General features: G+C 48.5%; 1 protein-coding gene across 1 annotated transcript; it reads left to right on the top strand.

Moving 5' to 3' along the window:
- Positions 1-268: 268 nt before the first annotated feature.
- BECN2 (beclin 2) lies at positions 269-1,564 on the top strand. Its single transcript, XM_012443706.2, has one exon. The coding sequence runs from the start codon at positions 269-271 to the stop codon at positions 1,562-1,564; it is 1,296 nt and encodes a 431-aa protein (XP_012299129.2).
- The last annotated feature ends 24,360 nt before the right edge of the window (positions 1,565-25,924 follow it).

Genomic DNA, 25,924 nt, shown 5'->3' on the forward strand with positions numbered 1-25,924 from the left:
GTAGCTGAGACTACAGGCACGTGCCACCACACCCAGCTAATTTTTGAATTTTTTTTAGTGGAGCCAGGGTTTCACCATGTTGGTCAGGCTGGTCTTGAACTCCTGACCTTGTGATCTGCCCACCTTGGCCTCCCAAAGTGCTGGGATTATGGGCGTGAGCCACAGCGACATCTGCATTTTAAAAGGATCACTCGCCTAGAAAGACCTGAAAGGTATAAAATGAAAAGCAACTGGAAAGTCAGAGGAAACTGGAGTCAGGCCCATCGCCATGTCTTCCGTCCGCTTCCTGTGCCAGCGCTGCAACCAGGCCCTGAAGCTGAGCTGCTCCTCGGAGTCCGGGGTCCTCCCTGCAGCCCCGGCGCTCACCCCCGGGCAGGCTGAACCCAGAGACACCCAGGAGCCCGGCGCCACCAGGGAGGTGACAGACGCTGAAGAGCGGCAGGACGGTGCCTCCAGCCCACCCCTTCCAGGAGACGGCTGTGTGTCCAAGCATAGTGCCAGCGTCTTCACCCTGCTGGGGAGGCTTGGCGCCATGCGGACGCTCAGCAGCATCCAGAAGGCAGCTGGTGACATTTTTGACATCGTCTCTGGCCAAGAAGATGTGGACCATCCCCTGTGTGAAGAGTGCACCGACAGTCTTCTAGAGCAGCTGGACTTCCAGCTCGCTCTCACCGAAGCTGAGAGTCAGAACTACCGACGCTGCCTGGAGAGCGGGGAGCTGGCGACCAGCGAGGAGGAGACGGAGGCTCTGCGGGCGGAGCTGCGGGACCTGGAGCTGCAGGAGGCCAGGCTGGCCCAGGAGCTGGAGGACGTGGATGGCGACTGTGCGAGGGCAGCCGCGGACCTCGAGGCAGCCCAGGCAGAGACTGCGGAGCTGGGCCAGCAGGAGAGGCAGTACTACAGGGACTTCAGTGCCTTGGGGTGTCAGCAGCTGGAACTGCTTGACCAGCTGGGGCATCTGGAGAACCAGCTGCAGTATGCCAGGGTCCAGCTCGACCGGCTGGAGGAAATCAACTGCTTCAATGCCACATTTGAGATCTGGGCGGAGGGCCCCGTGGGCGTCATCAATAACTTCAGGCTGGGCTGCCTCCCCACTGTCCCTGTGAGCTGGAATGAGATTAATGCTGCCTGGGGACAGGTGGCTTTGCTGCTCCTTGCCCTGGCCAATACAGTTGGACTGGAGTTTCGGAGGTATCGACTCATGCCCTGCGGAAACCATTCCTATCTGAAGTCTTTGACAGATGACCGCAAGGAGCTGCCCTTGTTCTGTCATGGGGGGCAGGATGTTTTCTTCAATAACAAGTTTGACCGCGCCATGGTGGCCTTCCTGGACCTCATGCAGCAGTTCAAGGAAGAGGCTGAGAAGGGTGACTCGGGTCTCTGTCTGCCCTATGGGATCCAGGTGGAGAAAGGCCTGACGGAAGACACTGGCGGCCTCGGGAAATGCTATTCCATCAGAACCCATCTGAACACGCAGGAGCTGTGGACAAAGGCGCTCAAGTTCATGCTCATAAATTTCAAGTGGAGTCTCACCTGGGTTGCCTCAAGGTATCATCAAAAGTAGCTTTGTTTCTTTTCTTTTTTTTGAGACGGAGTCTTGCTCTGTTGCCCAGGCTGGAGTGGAGTGGCATGATCTTGGCTCACTGCAACCTCCACCTCCTGGGTTCAAGTGATTCTCCTGCCTCAGCCTCCCAAGTAGTGGGGATTATAGGTGTGCACCACCACCCCTGGCTAATTTTTGTATATTTAGTAGAGATGGGGTTTTGCCATGTTGGCCAGGCTGCTCCTGAACTCCTGACCTCAGGTGATCTGGGTGCCTCAGACTCCCAAAGCGTTGGGTTTTTTTTTTTTTTTTAATAAGGCAGGCTTTCACCATGTTGGCCAGGCTGGTCTTGAACTCCTGACCTCAGGTGATCCGCCTGCCTCTGCCTCCCAAAGTGCTGAGATTACAGGCATGAGCCACCACGCCCAGCCCCAAAGTGTTGGATTACAGGCGTGAGCCACCCCACCCAGCCACTTTCTTTTTTTCTTTTTTCTTTTCTTTCTTTTTTTTTTTTTTTTTTTTGAGATGTTTCCTTTCTCTGTCACCCAGGCTGGAGTGCAGTGGCGCCATCTTGGCTCACTGCAATCTCCACCTCCTGGGTTCAAGCTATTCTCCTGCCTCAGCCTCCTGAGTATCTGGGATTACAGGCACCCACCACCATGCCACGCTAATTTTTGGATTTTTGGTAGAGGTGAGGTTTCACCATGTTGGCCAGGCTGGTCTTGACCTCTTGACCTCATGATCCACCCGCCTCAGTCTCCTAAAGTGCTGGGATTCCAGGGAGCCACCCCGCCCTGCCCACTGTTTTTTCTAAAGCACTGTAAATATATTATCAGATAAATCTTCCCCAACATGTCTTGTAACTTCCACTCCCCTTCTCCATCCAAATATTCAAAATGACATGAAAAATTTGAATTATAAGAGGCCAAGGTTACTCCTGCATAAAGGGATAAAAGGACACAGAGGGCAAGGACTAAGTGGGGGGAGGAAAGAGGGCATGGCAAGGAGCCAAGTGGAGGTTTTCAGTTTTTTAATTTCAAAACAATTTTGGGCCACAGGTGTATGTGATGGAACATTGGACTCGGGGGAAGGGGAGAGAATACTCAAAAATTACGCTTTTGTCTTCATCCTTGAGTAACTTTCAATAAATTTCTACACGTTCTTTAATGATTTAAAGTGAGCAGTGAGTCTTACTGGGCTGGGCCATGCTGTCGATATAAATTTTTTTTTTTTTTTAAAGATGGGGTTTCACCCTGATGGCCAGGCTGGTCTTGAACTCCTGACTTCAGGTGATCCACCCACCTCGGCCTCCCAAAGTGCTAGGATTACAGGCGTGAGCCACCGCACCCGGCCTCATGCTGTTGAGATTAACTGTGAGTTGAGGGGTGAGGTGGCCAGTGGCTGACTGGTAACCTTGGCTGATAGATAAATTACGGGTCTTGAGGTGAACTCTTCCAGAAAGCTGAAGACAAAATCCTAGTGCTTTGAGAGGTGAAGAAGGAAGAATTGATTGAGCCCAGGAGTTCTGAGACCAGCCTGGGGAACATAGGGCGACCCCATCTTTACAGAATATTTATTTTTTGTTTTTTAAAGACGGTTTCACCATGTTGGTCAGGCTGGTCTTGAACTCCCGACCTCAGGTGATCCGTCTGCCTTGGCCTTCAAAGTGCTTGGATTACAGGCGTGAGCCACTACGCCCGGCCAACAGAATATTTTTTAATTTAATTTAATTTTTATATTTTTGAGACTTAGTTTTGCTCTTGACACCCAGGCTGGAGTTCAGTGGCACAATCTCAGCTCACTGCATCCTCAGCCTCCCGGGTTCAAGCTATTCTGCCTCAGCCTCCCGAGTAGGTGAGATTACAGACATCCACCACCACACCTGGTTACTTTTTTTTTTTTTTGAGACAGTCTGACTCTTACCTAGGCTGGAGTGCAGTGGCGAGATCTTGGCTCACTGCAACCTCCACCTCCTGGGTTCAAGTGATTCTCCTGCCTCAGCCTCCTGAGTAGCTGGGATTACAGGCACGCACTACCATGCCCAGCTAATTTTTGTATTTTTAAATAGAGATGGGGTTTCACCATGTTGGCCAGGCTGGTCTCAAACTCCTGACCTCAAATGATCCACCCACCTCAGCCTCCCAAAGTGCTGGGATTACAGACATGAGCCACCACCCCTGGCCCTAAGTTTCTGACTTCATCCACTGTCTGGTGGTTCAATGGTGTCATTTATGATGGGGGAAGACTGGCAAGAGGCAGTGCTCAGGAAGATGCCCAGAGTGCCATTGTGGACCCAGTGTGAACTGTCTGTGAAACTCAGCAGAGAAGCCACTATGTAGGTAGTTGGCTAGAAACGTGTAAAGATTGGTAAAGAGGCATTCCTTTCATCTAGTCTTTTTTTTTTCTTTTTTATCAAAGATGGGGTTTCACCATGATGGCCAGGCTGGTCTTGAACTCCTGACCTCAGGTGATCCACCCACCTCAGCCTCCCAAAGTGCTAGGATTACAGGCATGAGCCACCACGCCCAGCAAACGTAGGTCTTTCTAAAGATCACCCTCTGCCCCTCACTACCCCATCACCTTCAACACCCATGGCCATAAATGCAATAAACACTCATGGAAGACCTTCTTTCCATGAGGCAATCTCTGATGAGGTCCAAAAGATGCAAAGATCCCTATCCTTACAAAGCCCCCTGTCTAAGGAATGAATTCCAGGCTTCTAACCACGCATAGTTTTATTCTGAGCTAACTCATAATGGAAGCTGTGCCCTAGGTGGATGGGAAGTTGCGTTGGAGGATGGAAGGGTGTGTGTGTGAGACAAAGGCAGGGGATGTGTGGGGTAAGTTAGCTCGGTACCAGCTCAAGCATAGGAGGGGTGCCCACAAATGGCAGAGGAGGCTGCTAATAGGAAGTCAGCTTGAGAACTGTCCATTAGATGAAGCCCTTTCATCTCCAGGCACCTCATTCTCCCTGTCTGGACTTTAATCTCCCCCTCAATACAGTGAGGTTTTAGCTAAGAACCATGCATCTGTAGTCCTAGCTACTAGGGAGGCTGAGGTGGGAGGGTTGCTTGAGCCTAGGAGTTCAAGACTGCAGTGGGCCATGACTGTGCCACTGCACTCCAGTCTGGGTGACAGAATGAGACCACATCTCCATATATAGAATATATATAATTTCTAGATTAAACTCAAATATAAATAAAAAGTAATAGATGAGATTACTATCTTTTTTTTTTTTGAGATGGAGTCTCACTCTGTCGCCCAGGCTGGAGTGCAATGGTGCAATCTTGGCTCACTGCAACCTCTGCCTCCTAGGTTCAAGCAATTATCCTGCCTCAGTCTCCCAAGTAGCTGGGATTATAGGCGTCCGCTTCCATGTCCAGCTAATTTTTGTATTTTTAGCAGAGACGGGGTTTCACCTTGTTGGGCAGGCTGGTCTCGAATTCCTGACCTTATGATCCACCTGCCTCAGCCTCCCAAAGTGCTGGGATTACAGGCATGAGCCACCACTGCACCTGGCCAATTTTTTGTGTTTTTAGTAGAGACAGGGTTTCACCTTGTTGATCAGGCTGGTCTCGGACTCCTGACCTCAGGTGAACACTGCATCTGCCTCCCAAATGCTGGGATTACAGGCATGAGCCACCATGCCTGGCCGAGATTACTATCGTTTAAATTCACATTGCAGTTTTTAAAATGTTGGAATTCCTATTTGATAAAGAGAAAAGCACATCCTCTCATATCCTGGAGCTGGCCTGGTTCTCACAGTTATTCCTGGGTGTCCTCCTGCTGAACACAGCCAGTTTCATAGAGCATCAACATCAGACAAGGCCACTCTGTGACCATGCACGATGGATGTCTAGGTCCATTTGCGTTGCTATGAAGGAATATCTGAGACTGGGTAAGTTAAAAGAGTTTATTTGGCTCACAGTTCTGCAGGCTGCACTAGAAGCATGGCGCCCGCATCTGGATCTGGGGAGGGCCTCGGGATGCTTCCATCGATGGTGGGAGGGGAAGGGAACCCAGTGTGTGCAGAGATCACACGGCAAGAGAAGAAAGTAAAGAGACAGCAGCAGGTGCCAGGTGCTTTCTAACAAGCAGCTTTTGGGGGAATGAATAGAGCAAGGACTCACTCACTACCTACAGAATGGCAAAAAGCCATTCGTGAAAGATCCACGTTCACGACCCAGGCACCTTCCACCAGGTCCCATCTCCAACTCTGAGAATCACATTTCAACATGAGACTTGGCAGGGTCAAACAAACCATATCCAAACCCTAACATCCAACCAAGACAAAAATAAGACCACTCCATAATCACGTCGGAACACAGACAAAAACAGGAACATTGTCCAACCCACGGAAATGACCAAACAGCCCCCATCCTGGCTAGAATGAGTGACTGCTGCTGCTTTTTTTCTTTTTTGAGAAGGAGTCTCGCTCTTGTCAACCAAGCTGGAGTGCAGTGGTGTGATTTCAGCTCACTGCAATCTCCGCCTCCCGGGTTCAAGTGATTCTCTTGCCTCAGCCTCTCTAGTAGCTGGGACTACCGGCACCCGCCGTCACGCCTGGCTACTTTTTGTATTTTTCAGTAGAGACAGAGTTTGGCCATGTTGCTCAAGCTGGTCTCAAACTACTGACCACAGGTGATCCACATGCCTCGATCTCCCAAAGTGCTGGAATTACAGGCATGAGTCACTGTGACTGGCCTGCTGCTTCTTTTCAATTAAAGCCTTTGCCTCCCTTAATTCTTCTTCTTTTATAGATAAGAATGATGAAGATGTCTAATTACCCCAGCATCCAATCCAGAGCAAAACCATTTCTCTAACCCCTCCCAAAATTACCTAATACACACCCAAACCCTGTCCCACCTTTCTATCACCCATTTACTAATGCCCCTTCTGTGTATTCTCCCTCACTGTAATGGGTAATAAACCTAGCTTGTTCAACTTGGCGCATTGCTGGTGGCCTTTGGCTGGAGAGAATTAACACGTTTTCTTTTTTCTTTAGAGACAGAGTCTCACTCTGTCACCCAGGCTGGAGTGCAGTAGGACTATTATAGCTCACTGGAGCATCAAACTCCTGGGCTAAAGCGAGCCTCCTGCATCAGCCTTCCGATTAGCTGGGATTGCTGGTGCACACCACCATGTCTGGCTAATTTACTATACTTTTGTAGAGATGGGGTCTTGCCATATTGCCCAGGCTAGCCTCAACTCCTGGGCTCAAGTGATCCTCCTACCTTGGCTTCCCAAAGCGCCACAATTACACGTGTGAGCTGCCATGCCCAGCTGCAATAACACACTTAAAGCTAAACTATTCTTAGGAAAATGAACGAAACGACCAATTGCAAATGTGTTTTTGTCTCTCACCAAGATGACTTACTTCTTTCTTTCTTTCTTTCTATTTATTTTTAGACATAGTTTTGCTCTTGTTGCCCAGGCTGGAGTGCAATGGCGCGATCTTGGCTCACTGCAACCTCCCACCTCCAGGGTTCAAGAGATTCTCCTGCCTCAGCCTCCTGAGTAACTGGGATTACAGGCATGCACCACCACACCTGGCTGATTTTGCATTTTTAGTAGAGACGGGGTTTCTCCATGTTGGTCTGACTGATCTCAAACTCCCGACCTCAGGTGATCTGCCTGCCTTGGCCTCCCAAAGTGCTAGGATTACAGGCCTGAGCTACCATGCCTGGCCAAGAAGCCTTCTTGAAGTAGAATATAGTTACCTGGATACTTCTGCAATTGTAGACCATTTAACTCTGTCTTAGAGTTTATTCCCTCGCAGTTGTTGTCCAATACACATCATGAAGCCTAACAGATTTTAAAAACCTAAATGAATGATTTGAATTGTCTGAAAACACCTCAATCAGTTTGGGGATGGGCGTTGGTTTGGATAGTGCAGCAGTGAGCAGCATGCAAGAAAGGGACCGCACTGGCCGGGCGCGGTGGCTCACGCCTGTAATTCTAGCGCTTTGGGAGGCCGAGGTGGGTGGATCACCTGAGGTCAGGAGTTTAAGACCAGTCTGGCCATCATGGTGAAACCCCATCTTATAAAAGAAAGAAAGAAAGAAAGGAAGGGACTGCACTACTCTGGAGGCTCCGCCTCCACTGGCCGAGATGAGAATAGAAATCCCCGCGTTGGGCGCGGTGGCTCACGCCTGTAATCCCAGCACTTTGGAAGGCCGAGGATGGCAGATCACTTGAGGTCAAGAGTTCGAGACTAGCCTGAACAACATGGTGAAACCCTGTCTCTACTAAATATACTAAACTTAGCCAGGTGTGGTGGCAGTCACCTGTAAACCTAGCTACTCGGGAGGCTGAGGCAGTAAAATTGTTTGAACCCGGGAAATAGAGGTTGCAGTGAGCCAAGGTTGGGCCACTGCACTCTAGCCTGGGTGACAGAGCAAGACTCCATCTCAAAAAAAAAAAAAAAAAAAAAAGGCTGGGTGTGGTGTTTCACGCCTGTAATCCCAGCACTTTGGGAAGCCAAGGCAGGCGGATCACCTGAGGTCGGGAGTTCAAGACCAGCCTGACTAGCATGGAGAAACCCTGTCTCTACTAAAAATACAAAATTAGCCAGATGTGGTGGTGCATGCCTGTAATCCCAGCTCCTTGGGAGGCTGACGCAGGAGAATCACTTGAACCCAGGAGGTGGAGGTTGTGGTGAGCAAAGATTGCATCATTGCACTCCAACCTGGGCAAGAAGAGCAAAACTCTGTCTCAAAAAACACAAAACAAACAGACGAAAAAGAATAGAAACCCCACATAGTCTCTCCTGAATGAGACAAAATAATGAGATGATAAATGTCTGGTGCTTCATAAGGTGCGGGCTTTCTGGTCATCGTCCATTGCATTGTACAACATGGCTCTCCTGAATGAGACAAAATGTTGGGGGAAAAGGTAGCTAGGAAAATGAAAAGAGCTCCAACAGGACACGAATATTAACCAAAGGGCATCAAATTGTCGGTCAGTTGAGAATGCTGAACTGCTGAGATGAGGAATGCAGCCGCCTTCATGGAGGAAAACACAGCCAGCAAATCCCTTATGCTGCCGTGGCAACGGGGGCTCACAAATGATGCAATGGCAAAGGCAGCTGGACACGCGCACACATGACTGCTGGAAGCTGGGGCTGGGAGTTCAAAAATGGTGTAATGGCAAAGGCAGCTGGACACGTGCACACATGACTGCTGGAAGCTGGGGCTGGGAGCTCACAAATGGTGCAATGACAATGGCAGCTGGACACGCGCACACGTGACTGCTGGAAGCTGGGGCTGGGGGTGGAGGGGAGAGTGAGGGCAAGATCCCATCACGGGGGAAGTGGAAACCAGGCAAGGAAAATGTTCGCTAATCCTGGTAATGAAAATAAAATTGGTCACAGCTGTGAGCTGTAGGAGCAGGGAAAAGGGAGTACACACATTTCACTTGTGCATGATGTGATGTCTTTCATCAAATATTATTAAGGCACGCTCCGCTATCATTAATCCATTCCCCAGCACCACGCTGAGGGTGCAGCCACCCCAGTTTATGGGCAATATGGTCAGCTCAGTGACTCATAATTAGGAAGAAAAGAAACTATGAATAAAACATTCCGCAGCAACTGGCCACAGTGCTAAATATTGCTAACTCATTTAAACCCCCAAATTATTCTTTCCCAAAATTTCTCTAAACTTGTTCATTAAAGTTGAACATTAGAAGGAAAATTTTCCCTCGAAATGGAGCAAAATAAAATCCATCTGTGAATCTTGGGGAAGGGCGTGGGGGAAGTCCCTTGTACTAATCTTGCAGTTCACCTCTGATTTGGAAATTCGATCAAAATGCAAAGTAACAACAAAATAATTACATTATACATGTCTGCTGCTTCATGAAGTGAGGGCTTTCTGGCCGTTGTGTCCATTGCTATGGCTAGTGCTGTCACAGGAAAGGGGTCCCGATCCAGGCCCCGAGGGAGGGTTCTTGAATCTTGTGCAAGAAAGAATTCAGGGCGAGTCCACAAAGAAAAGTGAAAGCAAATTTATCAGGAAAGTGAAAGAATAAGAGGATGGCCCCTCCACAGACAGAGCAGCCCTGAGGGCGGCTGACTGCACATTTTTATGGTTATTCTTGATGATATGCTAAACGAGGGATGGGTTATTCATGCCTCCCCTTTTTAAACCATATACGGTAACTTTCTGACGTTGCCATGGCATTTGTAAACTGTCATGGTGCTGGCGGGAGTGTAGCTGTGAGGATGCCCAGAGGTCACTCTCGTGGCCATCTTGGTTTTGATGGGTTTGGGCCGTTTTCTTTACTGCAACCTGTTTTATCAGCGAGGTCTTTATGACCTGTATTTTTTTTTTTTTTTTTTTTTTGAGACGGACTTTCACTCTTGTTACCTAGGCTGGAGTACAATGGCGCAATCTCGGCTCACCACAACCTCGACCTCCTGGGTTCAGGCAATTCTCCTGCCTCAGCCTCTTGAGTAGCTGGGATTACAGGCATGCGCCACCATGCCCAGCTAACTTTTGTATTTTTAGTAGAGACGGGGTTTCACCATGTTGACCAGGATGGTCTCAATCTCTTGACCTCGTGATCCACCCGCCTTGGCCTCCCAAAGTGCTGGGATTACAGGCGTGAGCCACCGTGCCTGGCCATGACCTGTATCTTGTGATGACCTCCTATCTCCTCCTGTGACTTAGAATGCTTTCACCTTCTGGGAATGCAGTCCGGTAGGTCTCAGCCTCATTTTATTATTATTATAATTATATATTTCATTGCGTTTTAGGTTTGGGGTACATGTAAAGAACATGCAAGATTGTTGCATAGGTACATACATGGCAGTGTGGTTTGCTGCCTTCCTTCCCATCACCTATATCTGGCATTTCTCCCCATGTTATCCCTCCCCAACTCCCTACCCCTTGTGATCCGCCCACCTCTGCTTCCCAAAGTGCTGGGATTATGGGCATGAGACACCGTGCCCGGCCCACATTTTAAAATCTAATCTGTCAATGGACACTTAAGTTTTCGTAGTTTGGCTATGTAAATAATGCCACCACGAACATGGGAATGCAGATATCTCTCTGAGATACTGATTTCATTCCCTTTGAGTATATGAAGGTTTTTTTTTGATACAGAGTTCCACTTTTATGGTCTCCGCTGGAGTACAATGGCATGATCTCAGCTCACTGCACCCTCTGCCTCCCGCGTGGTTGAGACAGAGTCTCATTCTCTGTCTCCTGGGTTCAAACCTCCTGGGTTCAAGCGATTCTCCTGCCTCAGTCTCCCAAGTAGCTGGGATTACAGGTGCCCACTACCATGCCCGGCTAATTTTTGTATTTTTACTAGAGACAGGGTCTCACCATGTTAGTCAGGCTGGTCTTGAACTCCTGACCTAAGGTGATTCACCCATCTCAACCTCCCAAAGTGCTGGGATTACAGGTGTGAGCCACCGCACCCAGCTGAGTATATGAATTTTAAATATCAGAGCAGTATCAGAGCAGTGGGAACCCCAGAGAACCCCAGCCTGAGGAACAAACTGACTGGACTCTCATCTCTCAGGCCATTGTAGAGTCTCAAGTGCTTACTGCCACACTGTTTGTAGGGACAAGGTGGAATTCTCAAAGTCTAATAGAAAATAGAGACAGCCTCCATTTATAAGAGCCCCATGAATCAGTCATATATATGAAAGCCCAGCGCATGCTAAGAGCCTAGCAGTACTGGCTGATGCTTGTTTAGTGCTTGATCAGTTGGTGTCAGGCATTATTTTAAGCTCATTACACATATAACTCATTACATCTCCATGAAGTCTATGAGATAGGTGCTATTTTTACCACTGCTTTTGCAGATGGGGGTTCTGAGGCATACGGAATGTTAAGTAACTTTACCAAAGTCACAGAGTGAATAGGGGAAATAGTATTCACATCCTAGCAGGCCGATTCCCAAACCAGTGATGATGGGAAGGAAGGGCTTAGGATACGTAGCCCCAAAATACGCTGCCTTGGCATAAGGATTATTTTGAGTTGAAGGCACTGGAGAATCATCAGATGCAGGAAGAATTCTCCACCCTTCCCTTATCTGCCTGAAAGCAGGGCGTAAATTTCTCTTTGTGATGGTGCTTCCCTCCTGCCCCTCCCCAAAGAGCTACTCTCTCCACTGCAGATAAAGACTCAACACTGAGGTAAATTTGCGTAAAGAGAAGTATGCCTGGCGAGGCATGGCGGCTCAAGCCTGTAATCCCAGCACTTTGGGAGGCTGAGGCAGGTAGATCACCTGAGGTCAGGAGTTCGAGATCAGCCTGGCCAACATGGTGAAACCCCATCTCTACTAAAAATACAAAAATTAGCTGGGCGTGGTGGTGGGCACCTGTAATCCCAGCTACTTGGGAGGCTGAGGCAGGAGACTCACTTGAACCAGGCTGGAGATGGTGCCGTTGCACTCCAGCCGGGGCAACAAGAATGAAACTCCGTCTCCGAAAAAAAAATTAGGTAAATTTGCATAAAGAGAAGTACCTTACTAGAATAGCTCTTATCTTTCACTGTTCTCCCATTTATTTCCTGGTCACTTCTCCACAATTTATTTTCTGTCAAATGCCAAACCCCTTTTCTTTTTTTCCAGAAAGGGTCTTGCTTTGTCATCCAAGCTGGAATGCTGTGGTGTGATTATAGTTCTCTGCAACCTCCTGGGCTCAAAGGATCCTCCCACCTCAGCCTCCTGAGTAGCTTGAGACTACAGACACACTGACTGTGCCTGGTTAATTTCTTTTTCTTGTTTTTGTAGAGCTAAGATCTTGCTATGCTGGCCAGGCACAGTGGCTCATACTTGTAATCCCAGCACTTTGGGAGGCCAAGACGAGTGGATCACCTGAGATTAGGAGTTTGAGACCAGACTGGCCAACGTGAAGAAACCCCATCTCTACTAAAAATGCAAAAATTAGCCAGGTGTGGTGGCACCTGCTTGTAATCCCAGCTACTTGGGAGGCTGAAGCACAAAAATTGCTTGAACCCAGGAGGCAGAGGTGGCAGGAGCCGAGATCACACCACTGCACTCCAGCCTGGGCGACAGAGCCAGACTCTGATCTTGCCGTGTTGTCCAGGCTAATCTCAAACTCTTCAAACTCTTGGGCTCAAGCTGTCCTCTCACCTCAGCCTCCCAAAGCTCTGGGATTACAGGCATGAGCTACCACACTCAGACCTCCTGTATTTTGATAAAAAGCATATAAATTCCCAGAGCCTAACTGCTTTTTCAAGTTTCATATCTTTTTTGTGAACTTTCATACAATGTTTATAAACATTAATAAAAATGATGTGATTTTTCTCCTGTTAAGGTTTTTTTTTTTTTGTTGTTGTTGTTAATTTTATTTGCAGGCCCCCGGACACTGGATCTAAGAAAGCAGAGGAAAAGTTTTTCCTCCCTAATAACAGTAATGGGAGCCTAGATCACACACGGATCGGTCAGGTCACACTGCCACATGGCTGCGCTGAGAATCAGATACACAGCCCCCTGCTTCCATAACACTGTGAAAACACTTTGCAACAGAAAATGATCACCAGGTAAAGGATACATCAAACACAATTTACTTATTTTTTTTTTCCTTTTTGAGACAAAGTCTTGCTCTGTCACCCAGGCTGGAGTGCAGTGGCACGATTTCCACTCACTGCAACCTCCACCTCCTGGGTTCAAGCAATTCTCCTGCCTCAGCCTCTGGATTAGCTGAGATTCTAGGCGCCCGCCACCATGCCTGGCTAATTTTTTAAAATAGCAAACACAATTTAAAAACAACCTCCCAGCTGGGCGCAGTGGCTCACTCCTGTAATCCCAGCACTTTGGGAGGCTGAGGTGGGCAGATTGAGACCAGCCTGGCCAACATAGCGAAATCTCAACTCTACTAAAAATACAAAAATTAGCTGGGCGTCTGTAATCTCATCTACTTGGGAGGATGAGGCAAGAGAACTACTTGAACCCAGAAGGTGGACATTGCAGTGAGCCAAGATTGTACCACTGAACTCCAGCCTGGGTGACAAGAGCAAGACTTTGTCTCAAAAAAAAAAAAAAAAAAAAGTCCCTACCTGGCCAAAATCCACTTAGATTCTGTTTTCACAATCTTGGTTTTCCTTGTCTCTGGTGAAGCAAGTTTTTGCAAAGATGTTGGAGAGACTGTTCCTGGCCCTACACATATTCCAGGCCCCACCCTTACAGAGCCTGCCCCTGCCCCTCCAGTGTGTTGAGCTGAGGCTGCCTTGAACCCAGAGCCAGGACCCACTTCCAGGCCAGGGTCAGGTGGTTGCTTCACTGGCACTCCTAGAAAACTCAGGCTGCCCGGAATCCACTTCTTACTCTCTTCCTGGACCTGCTGCTTGCCTGGATGTGAAGATTTCCCAAGGCCCCTCCGATGGAGACCCAGCCCTGACCTTCTGTACCACAGGTGTGGCTAATGAAGGATGAAGATAACACTCATAAGTCCTTATACAATGTGATTGTCACTGGGGCCGGAACCTCCAGCTGTTGAATGAAACGAGACAGCAGCCTTTATAGAGATCTAGGCCAGGCCGGGCATGGTGGCTCATGCCCGTAATCTCAGCACTTTAGGAGGCCAAGGCGGGTGGATTGTCTGAACTCAGGAGTTTGAGACCACCTGGGCAACATGGCAAAACCTCGTCTCTACTAAAATACAAAAAGTTAGCTGGGCATGGTGATGGGTGCCTGTCGTCCCCCTGCTCAGGAGGCTGAGGCAGGAGAATTGCTTAAACTCAGGAGGTGAAGGTTACAGTGAGCTGAGATCGCACCACTGCACTCCAGCCTGGGCAACAGAGGGAGACTCTGTCTCAAAAAAAAAAAAAAAAAAGTTCTAGGCCAGCCCTACAGCAACAGGTCACCTGGAAATGTGTTTAAACCGTTCAGGCCCTTGAGGCTGTGAATGAAATGGGTATGGGGGTCGGGAATGTTGTTCCAGCTCCTTTTTGACATCAGAGATTAGCTTTGTGGAAGACAGAACCCAGTCCTAGGGCACAGGTGGTGGGATGGGGGATAGTTTTGGGATGAATTGCTCCCCCTGAGATCATCAGGCATCAGAGTCTCCTAAGGAGCCAGGAACCTAGATCCCTCACATGCTCGGTTCACAATAGGACTCACACTCCTGTGAAAATCTAATGTCGCCCCTGATCTGATCAGAGCTCAGGCCATAATGCTCAGTCGCCTGCCACTCACCTCCTGCTGTGTGGCCGGGTTCCTAACAGGCCACTCACCTTTACCGCCCGTGGCCTGGGGGTTGGGGACCTCTGTCTTAGACTTTCTGATTCAGAAAGTCACCCTTAGGGTGAGGCCTGGCAATCTGGTTTGAAGTAAGTCCTCCAATTTTTTTTTTTTTTTTTTTTTTTTTTTTTTTGAGAGAAGGAGTTTTGCTCTTGTTGCCCAGGCTGGAGTGCAGTGGTGTGATCTGGGTTCACTGCAACCTCTGCCTCCTGGGTTTAGGCGATTCTCCTGCGTCAGCCTTCTGAGTAGCTGGGATTACAGACATGTGCCACTACGCACGGCTAATTTTGTATTTTTTAGTAGAGACAGGGTTTTTCCATGTTGGTCAGACTGGTCTCAAACTCCCGACCTCAGGTGATCTGCTCACCTCAGCTGGAATTACAGGCTGAGGATTATAAAATTCTGGGATTACAGGCGTAAGCCACCGCGCCCTGGATAAGTCCTCCAATTCTATGAGTTGTAGGCTTTAAAAAAATAAATGAAATAAGCCCTCCAAGTGGATGCTGAGGAGTGCTGACATTTCAGAACCCTTGATGCAGCTGAGGTCAGCAAACTGGGCCCAGAGGCCAAATCCAGCCCATTACCTATTTCTGTACAGTTCTCTAAGAATGCTTTTTGCATTTTCAAATGATTTGGGGAAAAGAAAAACAAAAGAAAAATAACATTCCAGGACATGTGAAAAAGTTTAAATTCAAATTTCAGGACCCATAAGGATAATTCTACCCCATCGTCATTTATTTATGTGTCGTCTCTGGCTGCTTTGGACTGCAATGGCAGAGTTGGTGAGTTGTGGCAGGCAACTTTTGAGTGTAAAATATTTACCATTTTGTCCTTTCCAGAAAAAGTTTGTGGACCTCTGCTCTGGGCAAAGCTGATTTGAATTATCAATGTTTACTGAGGTGCGGCAGCTGTCAGCTGCACCCCAAATACAGGCTAGTTCCACGGAGGGAAGTCAGTCATCCCACGCTCTACCACGTAGAATCCATTTCTGTGCCACTGAGTTAAAATATTTTGCATCTCTAAAAGATGCTAAAAATGGCACTGAGGTTTAGGAAAATTTCCAAAGACCAATCCAGTCTCATATCCAAATAAATAAATCTGGTTTTCACAACCCCAAACTTTTGCTTTTACTGCTGAAAATGTTGCCAGATATGCCCAGCTGGTGTTTCCCTGTTTCTCTACAGAGCAGTATAGGGCAGGAAGCTTAATTTTCTTAGGCTAATTGGGAATGTCCTTGGAAGAGGACTAGTTAGAACAGGAATTCTCAGGGTTTCATCTGAAGAATTTTTTTAATTTTTATTTGAGATGGAGTCTAGCTCTGTCGCCCAGGCAAGAGTGCAGTAGCACAATCTTGGCTCACTGCAACCTCCACCTCCCGGGTTCAAGCGATTCTCCTGCCTCAGCCTCCCAAGTAGCTAGGATTACAGGCGCCCAACACCATGCCTAGCTCATTTTTGTCCTTTTTAGTAGAAATAGTGTTTCACTCTGCTGGCCAGGCTGGTCTCGAACTCCTGACCTCGTGATCTGCCTGTCTCGGCCTCCCAAAGTGCTGGGATTACAAGCGTGAGCCACCGCGCCTGGCTTGAATTTTTTTTTTTAAATTGAGACAGGGTCTTCATATGTTGTCCAGGCTGGTCTCAAACTCATGGACTAAAGTGGAATAGAAGTGGAGTAGTGGAGTAGAAAAGGGCAAAGCTGCCCTTCCCCACCCTTTTTTTTTTCAGGACTAATTACATTATAATTGGGTTTCTGATTGTATTTGGAAAACTCCAAATCCCTTCTTTAAGAGAAGTCAAATCTCAGAGCATAGAGCTTTTGCGCAATTGTAAAGATATTTTCTGGCCGGGTGCGGTGGCTCACGCCTGTAATCCCAGCGCTTTGGGAGACCGAGGCGGGTGGATCACGAGGTCAAGAGATCGAGACCATCCTGGTCAACATGGTGAAACCCCATCTCTCCTAAAAAATACAAAAACTAGCTGGGTGTGGTGGCTCACGCCTTTAGTCCCAGCTACTGAGGAGGCTGAGACTGGAGAATTGCTTGAACCCAGGAGGCAGAGGTTGCAGTGAGCCAAGATCTCGCCACTGCACTCCAGCCTGGTGACAGAGCAAGACTCAGTCTCAAAAAAAAAAATGTTTCTTTTTTCAATTTTTTTCTTTTGAGACAGTCTTGCTCTGTCACCCAAGCTGGAATGCAGTGGTGCAATCTCAGCTCTCTGCAACCTCCACCTCCTAGATTCAAGTGATTCTCCTGTCTCAGCCTCCCGAGTAGCTGGAATTACAGAAGTGCACTACCAAGCCTGGCTAATTTTTGTATTATAGTAGAGATGGGGTTTTGTTGGCCAGGATGGTTTTGAACTCCTGGCTTCATGTGATCCATCTGCCTTGGCTGCCCAAAGTGCTGGGATTACAGGCGTCAGCCACCATGCCATGCCTGGCCCTCTATCTGGTTTATTTTTTATTTTTTTGAGACAGAGTTTTGCTCTTGTTACCCAGTCTGGAGTGCAATGGCGGGATCTCGGCTCACTGCAACTTCCGTCTCCTGGGTTCAAGCAATTCTCCTGCCTCAGCCTCCTGAGTAGCTGGGACTACCGGCATGCGCCACCATGCCCAGCTAATTTTTGTATTTTTTAGTAGAGACGGGGTTTCACCTTGTTGACCAGGATGGTCTCGATCTCTTGACCTCGTGATCCACCCGCCTCGGCCTCCCAAAGTGCTGGGATTATAGGCGTGAGCCACCGCGCCTGGCCTATCTGGTTTACTGTAGTCCTCAAGGGCAGAGGATGGCAGGATACACAACTTTACCCCTTACTGTGTAATTCCCAACATGGATAACAAAGCAGGTTGAGTTTAAGTGGAAACCAGAAGCATGCCTCTTTGGGCGGGCAGAGTGTCTCACGCCTGTAATCTGAGCACTTTGGGAGGCCGAGGCAGTTGGATCACTTGAGGTCAGGAGTTCAAGACCAACCTGGGCAACATAGTGAAACCCTGTCTCTACTAAAAATACAAAAATTAGCCTGTGCTGGTACATGCCTGTAATCCCAGCTACTTAGGAGGTTGAGGCACGAGAATCACCTGAACCCAGGAGGCAGAGGTTGCAGTGAGCCGAGATTGCGCCACTGCACTCCAGCCTGGGTACAGAGCAAGACTCTGTCTCAAAAAATTAATCAAAAATAAAAGTAAACAAATAAATACAACTCTCCTATTCTTTTTTTTTTCCAGATGAGATTAGCATTTGAATCAGTAACTCTCCTATTCTTGAAACACTTTTTTTTTTGAAGAGGTGGGGTTTTGTTGCATTGCCCAGGCTGGTCTTGAACTCTTGGGCTCAACCTCCCACCTCAGCTTCCCAAAGTGCTGGGATTACAGGTGTGAGCCACCGTGCTCGACCACAACTCTTTTATGATTCCCAGTTACGTGCTGGATAATTACTAGCTTCCATGGTATGTTATGTGAGGTCCTCAATGACCTACTTGTCTGGCCTCGTTTCTTGGGACTCTACTCCTTATGTCAAAAGCTGCAGACAGATTTTATTTGTGTTTAAGGACTATCCTCAAGTTTGCCTGGACCTCGTGTCTACAGCATGTTTTATTCGCCTGGACCTCGTGTCTACAGCGTGTTTTATTTGCCTGGACCTCGTGTCTACAGCGCGCTTTATTCGCCTGGACCTCGTGTCTATGGCGTGTTTTATTCGCCTGGACCTCGTGTCTACAGTGTGTTTTATTCGTCTGGACCTCGTGTCTACAGCGCGTTTTATTCGCCTGGACCTCGTGCCTACAGCGCGCTTTATTCGCCTGGACCTCGTGCCTACAGCACGTTTTATTCGCCTGGACCTCGTGCCTACAGCGCGTTTTATTCGCCTGGACCTCGTGTCTACAGCGCGCTTTATTCGCCTGGACCTCGTGCCTACAGCGCGTTTTATTCGCCTGGACCTCGTGCCTACAGCGCGCTTTATTCGCCTGGACCTCGTGTCTATGGCGTGTTTTATTCGCCTGGACCTCGTGTCTACAGCGTGTTTTATTCGCCTGGACCTCGTGTCTACAGCGCGTTTTATTCGCCTGGACCTTGTGTCTACAGTGTGTTTTAGTGACTGCTACTTCTTCACTCCTTCATGTGGCTTTTCTTTTTCTTTTATTTTTTTTTTTTGAGACAGAGTCTCACTCTGTCACCCAGGCTGGAGTGCAATGGCATAATCTCGGCTCACTGCAACCTCTGCCTCCCGGGTTCAAGCAATTCTCCTGCCTCAGCCTCCTGAGTAACTGGGATTACAGGCACGTGCCATCATGCCTGGCTAATTTTTTTGTATGTGTGTGTGTGTTTGTTTATTTTCTTGAGACAGAGTCTTGCTGTGTCTCCCAGGCTGGAGTGCAGTGGTGCAATCTTGGCTCACTGCAACCTCTGACTCCCAGGCTCAAGCCATTCTCCTGCCTCAGCCTCCCAAGTAGCTGGGACTAAAGGTGCCTGCCACCATGGCCGGCTATGTTTCGTATTTCTAGTAGAGATGGTGTGTGTGGGGGGATTTCACTATGTTGGCCAGGCTGGTCTTGAATTCCTGACCTCCCACTTCAACCTCCCAAAGTGCTGGGATTACAGACGTGCGCCACCATGCCCAGCCTCTGAAGAATGTTAAGTACAAAAAATGAGGCCAGGTGCGGTGGCTCACGCCTGTAATCCCAGCACTTTGAGGGGGCCGAAGCGGGCTGATCATGTGGTCAGGAGTTTGAGACCAGCCTGACCAACATGGTGAAACACCGTCTCTACTAAAAATACAAAAATTAGCTAGCTGTGGTGGCATGCACCTGTAATTCCAGCTACTCGGGAGGCTGAGGCAGGAGAATCACTTGAACCCAGGACACAGAGTTTGCAGCGAGCCAAGATTGCACCACTGCACTCCAGTCTGGGTGACAGAGCAAGCCTCCATCTCAAAAAAAAAAAAAAAAAAAAAAAAAAAAATTAACTGGGGAGAATTTATTTTTATTGACTACAAACTGGCCATTCCCAAACCCAAATAAGCCATGCTGTGCCACCTGCTGGTTTTCGTCTGCACTGACTTCAGTGTCAAAGGAGACCACTTCTGAACTAGCTGGAGATTTCCTGGCAGAGGAAACAATTTCAGGTAGCACAGTCCTGCTGGCTGGAAACTTGCTGCTGTTGAGAATTGAGATCTTGTTGCCTGTGAGGAACATATAGATGATATGAAAACTTTGAAGCTAAAAGTGTACCAGTCCCTTCATGATGGACTGTTCAGAAGGTCTTTCTATTCTGAAGCCTAGACTAGAAGGTTTTCAGATGAAGAATCCGTGCAGGGATTAAATGATCCCCAGGACAGGGCAAGGCAGAGCAGACCCTCCTTCTGAACTCAGATCTGTCTGGTGCAAACTCCAGGTCTTCCCAGGACACTGTGCTATCTATAAATACAGTACTACGCCAAGGAATGTGCTTAATATGTTATCTTTAAAAAAAATTCTTTTTAAGGTTTTTTTTTTTTTTTTGAGATGGAGTCTCGCTCTGTTGCCCAGGCTGGAGTGCAGTGGCACAATCTTGGCTCACTGAAACCTCTGCCTCCTGGGTTCAAGCAATTCTCCTGCCTCAACCTCCCAAGTAGCTATGATTATAGGCACGCACCACCACGTCCAGCTAATTTTTGTATTTTTAGTAGAGATGGGTTTTACCATGTTGGTCAGGCTGGTCTCGAACTCCTGAGCTCGTGATCTGCCCACCTTGGACTCACTCCCAAAGTGCTGGGATTACAGGTGTGAGCCACTATGCCCTGCCAGGATGCTGCTAAATTACGGCAGCATCCCACAACAAAGAACTATTTGACCAAATGTCAATTGCACTGAAGTTGGGAGACTGTCCTAGGTGACGACATGGGTTCCTCTGCCGTGAAGAGCTCAGGTCTTCTAACCCGGAGTTTGCTGGGAAATAAGGGTGTAAGTGTGAACTAGCTTTTTTTTTTTTGGTAGCTGGGTCTCACTCTGTTGCCCAGGTTGCAGTGCAGAGTGCAGTGGCATGATCTCAGCTCACTGCAACCTCTGCCTCCCAGGGTTCAAGTGATTCTCTTGCCCCAGTCTCCCAAGTAGCTGGGATTATAGGCATGCACCGCCATGCCTGGCTAATTTTTGTATTTTTGGTAGAGATGGGGTTTCACCATGTTGGCCAGGCTGGACTCAAACTCCTGACCTTAAGTAATCCACCCGCCTTGGCCTCCCAAAGTGCTAGGATTATAGGTGTGAGCCACCACACCAGGCCTGAACTAGCTTCCTTTGTTTGTGAAAGAAAACAAGACACACTTAAAAATCTCCCATACAGGCCAGGCGTAATGGCTCACACCTGTAATCTCAATGCTTTGGAAGGCCAAGGTGGGTGAATCACCTGAGGTCAGGAGTTTGAGACCAGCCTGGCCAACATGGTGAAACTCTGTCTCTACTAAAAATAAATAAATTAGCCATGTATGGTGGTGCATGCTTGTTGTAATCCCAGCATGCCTGTCATTCCAGCTACTCGGGAGGCTGAGGAAGGAGAATCGCTTGAACCGAGGAGGTGGAGGTTGCGGTGAGCTGAGATCACAGCATTGCACTCCAGCCTGGGCAATAAGAGTGAAACTCAGTCCCAAAAAATACAAATAAAAAATAAAAAACACTTTGGGAGGCCAAGGTTGGTGGATCACGAGGTCAAGAGATTGAGACCATCCTGGTCAACATGGTGAAACCCTGTCTCTACTAAAAATACAAAAAATTAGCTGGGCATGGTGGCGCGTGCCTGTAATCCCAGCTACTCAGGAGGCTGAGACAGGAGAATTGCCTGAACCCAGGAGGCGGAGGTTGCGGTGAGCCGAGATCGCGCCATTACACTCCAGCCTGGGTAACAAGAGCGAAACTCCGTCTCAAAAAATAAAATAAAATAAAATAAAAAACCAATCACTGATTAATTTTAAGTATCTGAGTAGATGCTTTAAAAAATCCAGGCTAAAAATGATTGCAATCCATCCCTTATTGACAGATCAGCATCTGCCTTGGTTTTTTGCATGCTCCCTCCTGAGAGGCCACCTGGAGTCACCCAATCTTCAATCCCAGCTGGGCCCAACCTTGAGTCATCCCAGCCCAGGAATGAAGAAGCCTCTGGGTGATTTCAGCTCCCAGCCATTTAAGTCACTCCCAGCCTTCAGACCTTTCTGGCTGAGTCCTCAGGCACCGTGGTACATAGACAAGCTGTCACCGTGTAGGCTTTCTGAAATCCTCTTACCTACAGCCTCCATGAGCATAAAAAATGGGTGGTTAGGTCACATGTGGTGGCTCGTGCCTATAATCCCAGCACTTTGGGAGGCTGAGGCAGGTGAATCCCTTGGAGCCAGGAGTTCGAGACCACACTGGTCAACATGGTGAAACCCTGTCTTTATTAAAAATACAAAAATCAGCCAGGCATGGTGGTAGCTACCTGTAGTCCCAGCTGCTCAGGATCCTGAGGCAGGAGAATCACTTGAACCTGGGAGGTGGAAGTTGCAGTGAGCTGAGATAGCGCCACTGTACTCCAGCCTGGGCAACAGAGCAAGACTCTGCCTCAAAAAGAAAAAATTCACTCTAGAAAGTAGATTTATTTGGGAAGAATACTCATTAATCCAGACTGAGCAATAAGAGTATGTCTGGAGAAGGAACCTAAGAGTCAGGGTTTTTACTTGGCATACGGCACAGATGACTTCAAGGACATGTTAGAGGAACTGACTAGAGCAAATAAGCCAGGAGGGCAAGGACAGCCACAGGCAGGAGAGAGGGTGAGCGGCTACCTGGGATGGGGGAAAGCAGTCGGGAGGAGGAAACAGCAGGCCCCGGAGGGCGTGAGCCAATTGAGGCCGGGCATGGTGGCTCACGCCTATCATCCCAGCTCTTTGGGAGGCTGAGGTGGGTGAATCGCTTGAGGCCAGGAGTTCGAGACCAGCCTGGCCAACATGGTGAAATCCCATCTCTACTAAAAATACAAAAATCAGCCAGGTGTAGTGAGCATGCTCTCCAAGCACTTGTTCTTGTTGTACTGTTGATGAATTAAACACCCTATTTTTTGTTGTTGCTGTTTTTGAGACAGGGTCTCATTTTGTCACCCAGGCTGGAGTACAGTGGCAAGATCTCAGCTCATTGCAACCTCTGTCTCTCAGGCTCAAGCGATCCTCCTGCCTCAGCCATGTAGCTGGGACTATAGGTGTGTACACCAGACTCAGCTAATTTTTGTATATTTTTGTAGAAACGGGGTTTTGTCACGTTGCCCAGGCTGGTCTCAAACTCCTGAGCTCAAGCAATCCTCCTGCCTCGGTGGCCCAAAATGCTGGGATTACAGGTGTGAGCCACCATGCCCGGCTTTGAAACACCCTATTGTTAATGCACTCACAGAGCTCCACTGTACCTCCTGTCCCCTCTGTAGGTGGCACTGGTGTCATTCAATACTGTAGCTCAAGCATCCAGTACTTGTCAAGTAGCATTAACCTTGTCCTATGTAGGGAGCCCAGCAGAGAGCTAGAAGAATGGCTTCTAAATGTGGCTCCCCAGCCTCAAGTCCTGATGAGACTATGTTGTGTGAAAATGCTAAATATTCTTGGCCTTTCTGGGCCTCCGTTTCCTTATCTGTAAAATGACAGTAATATAACCCAGGGTCCCTAGTTTGTTGGGTATGCACTGTGAAAACATACCCACTATGGCTGGGTGTGATGGCTCATGCCTGTAATCCCAGCACTTTGGGAGGCCGAGGTGGGCGGATCACCTGAAGTCGGGAGTTCAGAGTTTGAGACCAGCCTGACCAACATGGAGAAACCCCATCTCCACTAAAAAATAAAAAAATTAAAAATTAGCCGGGCACGGTGGCACATGCCTGTAATCCCAGCTGCTCGGGAGGCTGAGGTAGGAGAATCGCTTGAACCTGGGAGACAGAGGTTACGGTGAGCCGAGATTGTGCCATTGCACCCCAGCCTGGGCAACAAGAGCGAAACTCTGTCTCAAAAAAAAAAAAACAAGAAGCAAAAAACAGACCCACTTGTAACCTGTTGCACCTTGAGTTCTTGTTTCTAAAAGTTCCAGGAAGAAGCTCAGCCCCAGGAAAAAACAAAAACCAATTGGATCCAGAGATGCCTGAGTTGGAGCTGAACTCTGAAGACCTCTTCTCATTACCACACTTAAAATTCCCTTTCTGGCCGTTGCTGTGACTCATGCCTGTAATCCCAGCACTTTAGAAGGCTAAGACGGGCAGATCACTTGGGCCTAGGAGTTTGAGAACAGCCTGGACAACACAGCAAGACCTTGGATCAACAAAAAATTTAACAAATTGACCAGGCGTGGTGGTGCACACCTGTAGTACCAGCTACTCTGGAGGCTGAGGCAGGAGAATCTCTTGAGCCTAAGTGAGCCGAGATTGCACCACTGCACTCCAGCCTGGGAGACAGAGCGAGACTCTATCTCAAAAGACCAAAAAAAGCAAAAAAGGTTCAGTCATCTCCGATGGTGTCATCAAGGTGTTCAATGACACGAAGCCGCGTTAAGTCTTTGACACCAGAGAAGGTGAAGAAGCACAAGAAGGCGGCGCTCTTCTGCGTGAGTGAGGACGAGAAAACCATCATCCCTGAGGACGGCAGTGAGATCCTGGTGGGTGACGTGGGCTGGACCGTGCATGACCCCTCCACCACCTTTATCAAGATGCTGCCGGATTAGGACTGCAGCTATGCCCTCTATGACGCAATCTACGAAACCAGGGAGAGCAAGAAGGAGGACCCCGTGTTTATATTCCGGGCCTCTGAGTCTGCACCCCTTATGCGTGAAATGATCTATGCCAGCTCCAGAAACGCCATCCAGAAGCTGACAGGGATCAAGCATGAATTACAAGCAGACTGCTACGAGGAGGTCAAGGCCCACTGCATCCTGGCAGAGAAACTGGGGGGGGAAGTGCCATCATCTCCCTGGAGGGCAAGCCTTTGTGAGCCCCTTCTGGCCCCCTGCCTGGAGCATCTGGCAGCCCCACACCTGCCCTCAGGGGTTGCAGGTTGCCTCCTTCCTGCCAGACTGGAGGGCCTGGGGGGATCCCAGTAGGGGGAGGGCAATCCCTTCACCATTGCCAAACAGACCCCCCTACTCCCTGGATTTTCCTCCTCCCTCCATTCCTGTCAGTTCCAGCCTTTCTGAACTGCTTTAGATCTTCTGATTCCTCTTGGGTTGAAGCAGACTAAGTTCCCTCCAGGTACCCCAGTTGTGAGGAGGCCTGTATTTTTTTTTTAACAACACCCTACTCCCTACCTGTTCCTCCCCCTTCCCATGCTGTTAACTTTTTTTTTTTTTGGAGACAGAGTCTCGTTCTGTTGCTCAGGCTGGAGTGCAGTGTGCGATCTCAGCTCACTGCAACCTCTGCTTCCCAGGTTCAAGCAATTCTCCTGCCTCAGCCTCCCCAGTAGCTGGAACTATAGGCATGCACTGCCACAGCCGGCTAACTTTTTGTATTTTAGTAGAGTTGGGGTTTCACCATGTATCCCAGGCTGATCTGGAACTCTTGAGCTCAGGTCATCTGCCTGGTCGGCCTCCCAAAGTGCTAGGATTACAGGCGTGAGCCACCGCACCCGGCCCCATGCTGCCAGCTTCTAACCACAATAGTGACTCTATGCTTGCCTAGTTCTGCGTATACATGGAATGTCGTGGAGATGACGCCTCCTTGCCGGCTGGTTCCTCTCCCTTTTCCCCTGGTCCCAGCCACTCATGGAAGCAAAACCAGTAAGGAACCTATGATTAAAAATTTTAAAAAGCTAGGTGTGGTGGCTCATGCCTGTAACCCCAGCACTTTGCAAGGCCCAGGCGGGCAGATCACCTGAGGTCGAGTGTTCAAGACCAGCCTGACTAACATGGAGAAACCTCATCTCTACTGAAAATACAAAATTAGCTGGGTGTGGTGGCAAATACCTGTAGTCCCAGCTACTCGGGAGGCTGAGGCAGGAGAATCACTTGAACCTGGGAGGCGGGGCTTGCGGTGGGCCAAGATCCTGCCACTGCACTCCAGCCTGGGCGACAAGAGCAAAACTTCGTCTCAAAAAACAAAATAAAACAAAGTCAAAAAATTTTAAAAACCCATGACAATAATAAAAAGGCTCATTAATGGAGGAAAAAATTTCCCTTCTAAGGAGAAGCTTATTCGCCATGTTCTTGT

This window comes from Aotus nancymaae, unplaced genomic scaffold, assembly GCF_030222135.1.
Source record: "Aotus nancymaae isolate 86718 unplaced genomic scaffold, 86718_ANA_hifiasm-v0.15.2.pri h1tg000032l_0, whole genome shotgun sequence".
In the NCBI taxonomy this organism is placed as follows: domain Eukaryota; kingdom Metazoa; phylum Chordata; class Mammalia; order Primates; family Aotidae; genus Aotus; species Aotus nancymaae.

What these genes read in the sequence shown, in the direction of transcription:
- BECN2 (XM_012443706.2), top strand. Translation starts at nt 269, where the DNA reads ATGTCTTCCGTCCGCTTCCTGTGCCAGCGCTGCAACCAGGCCCTGAAG.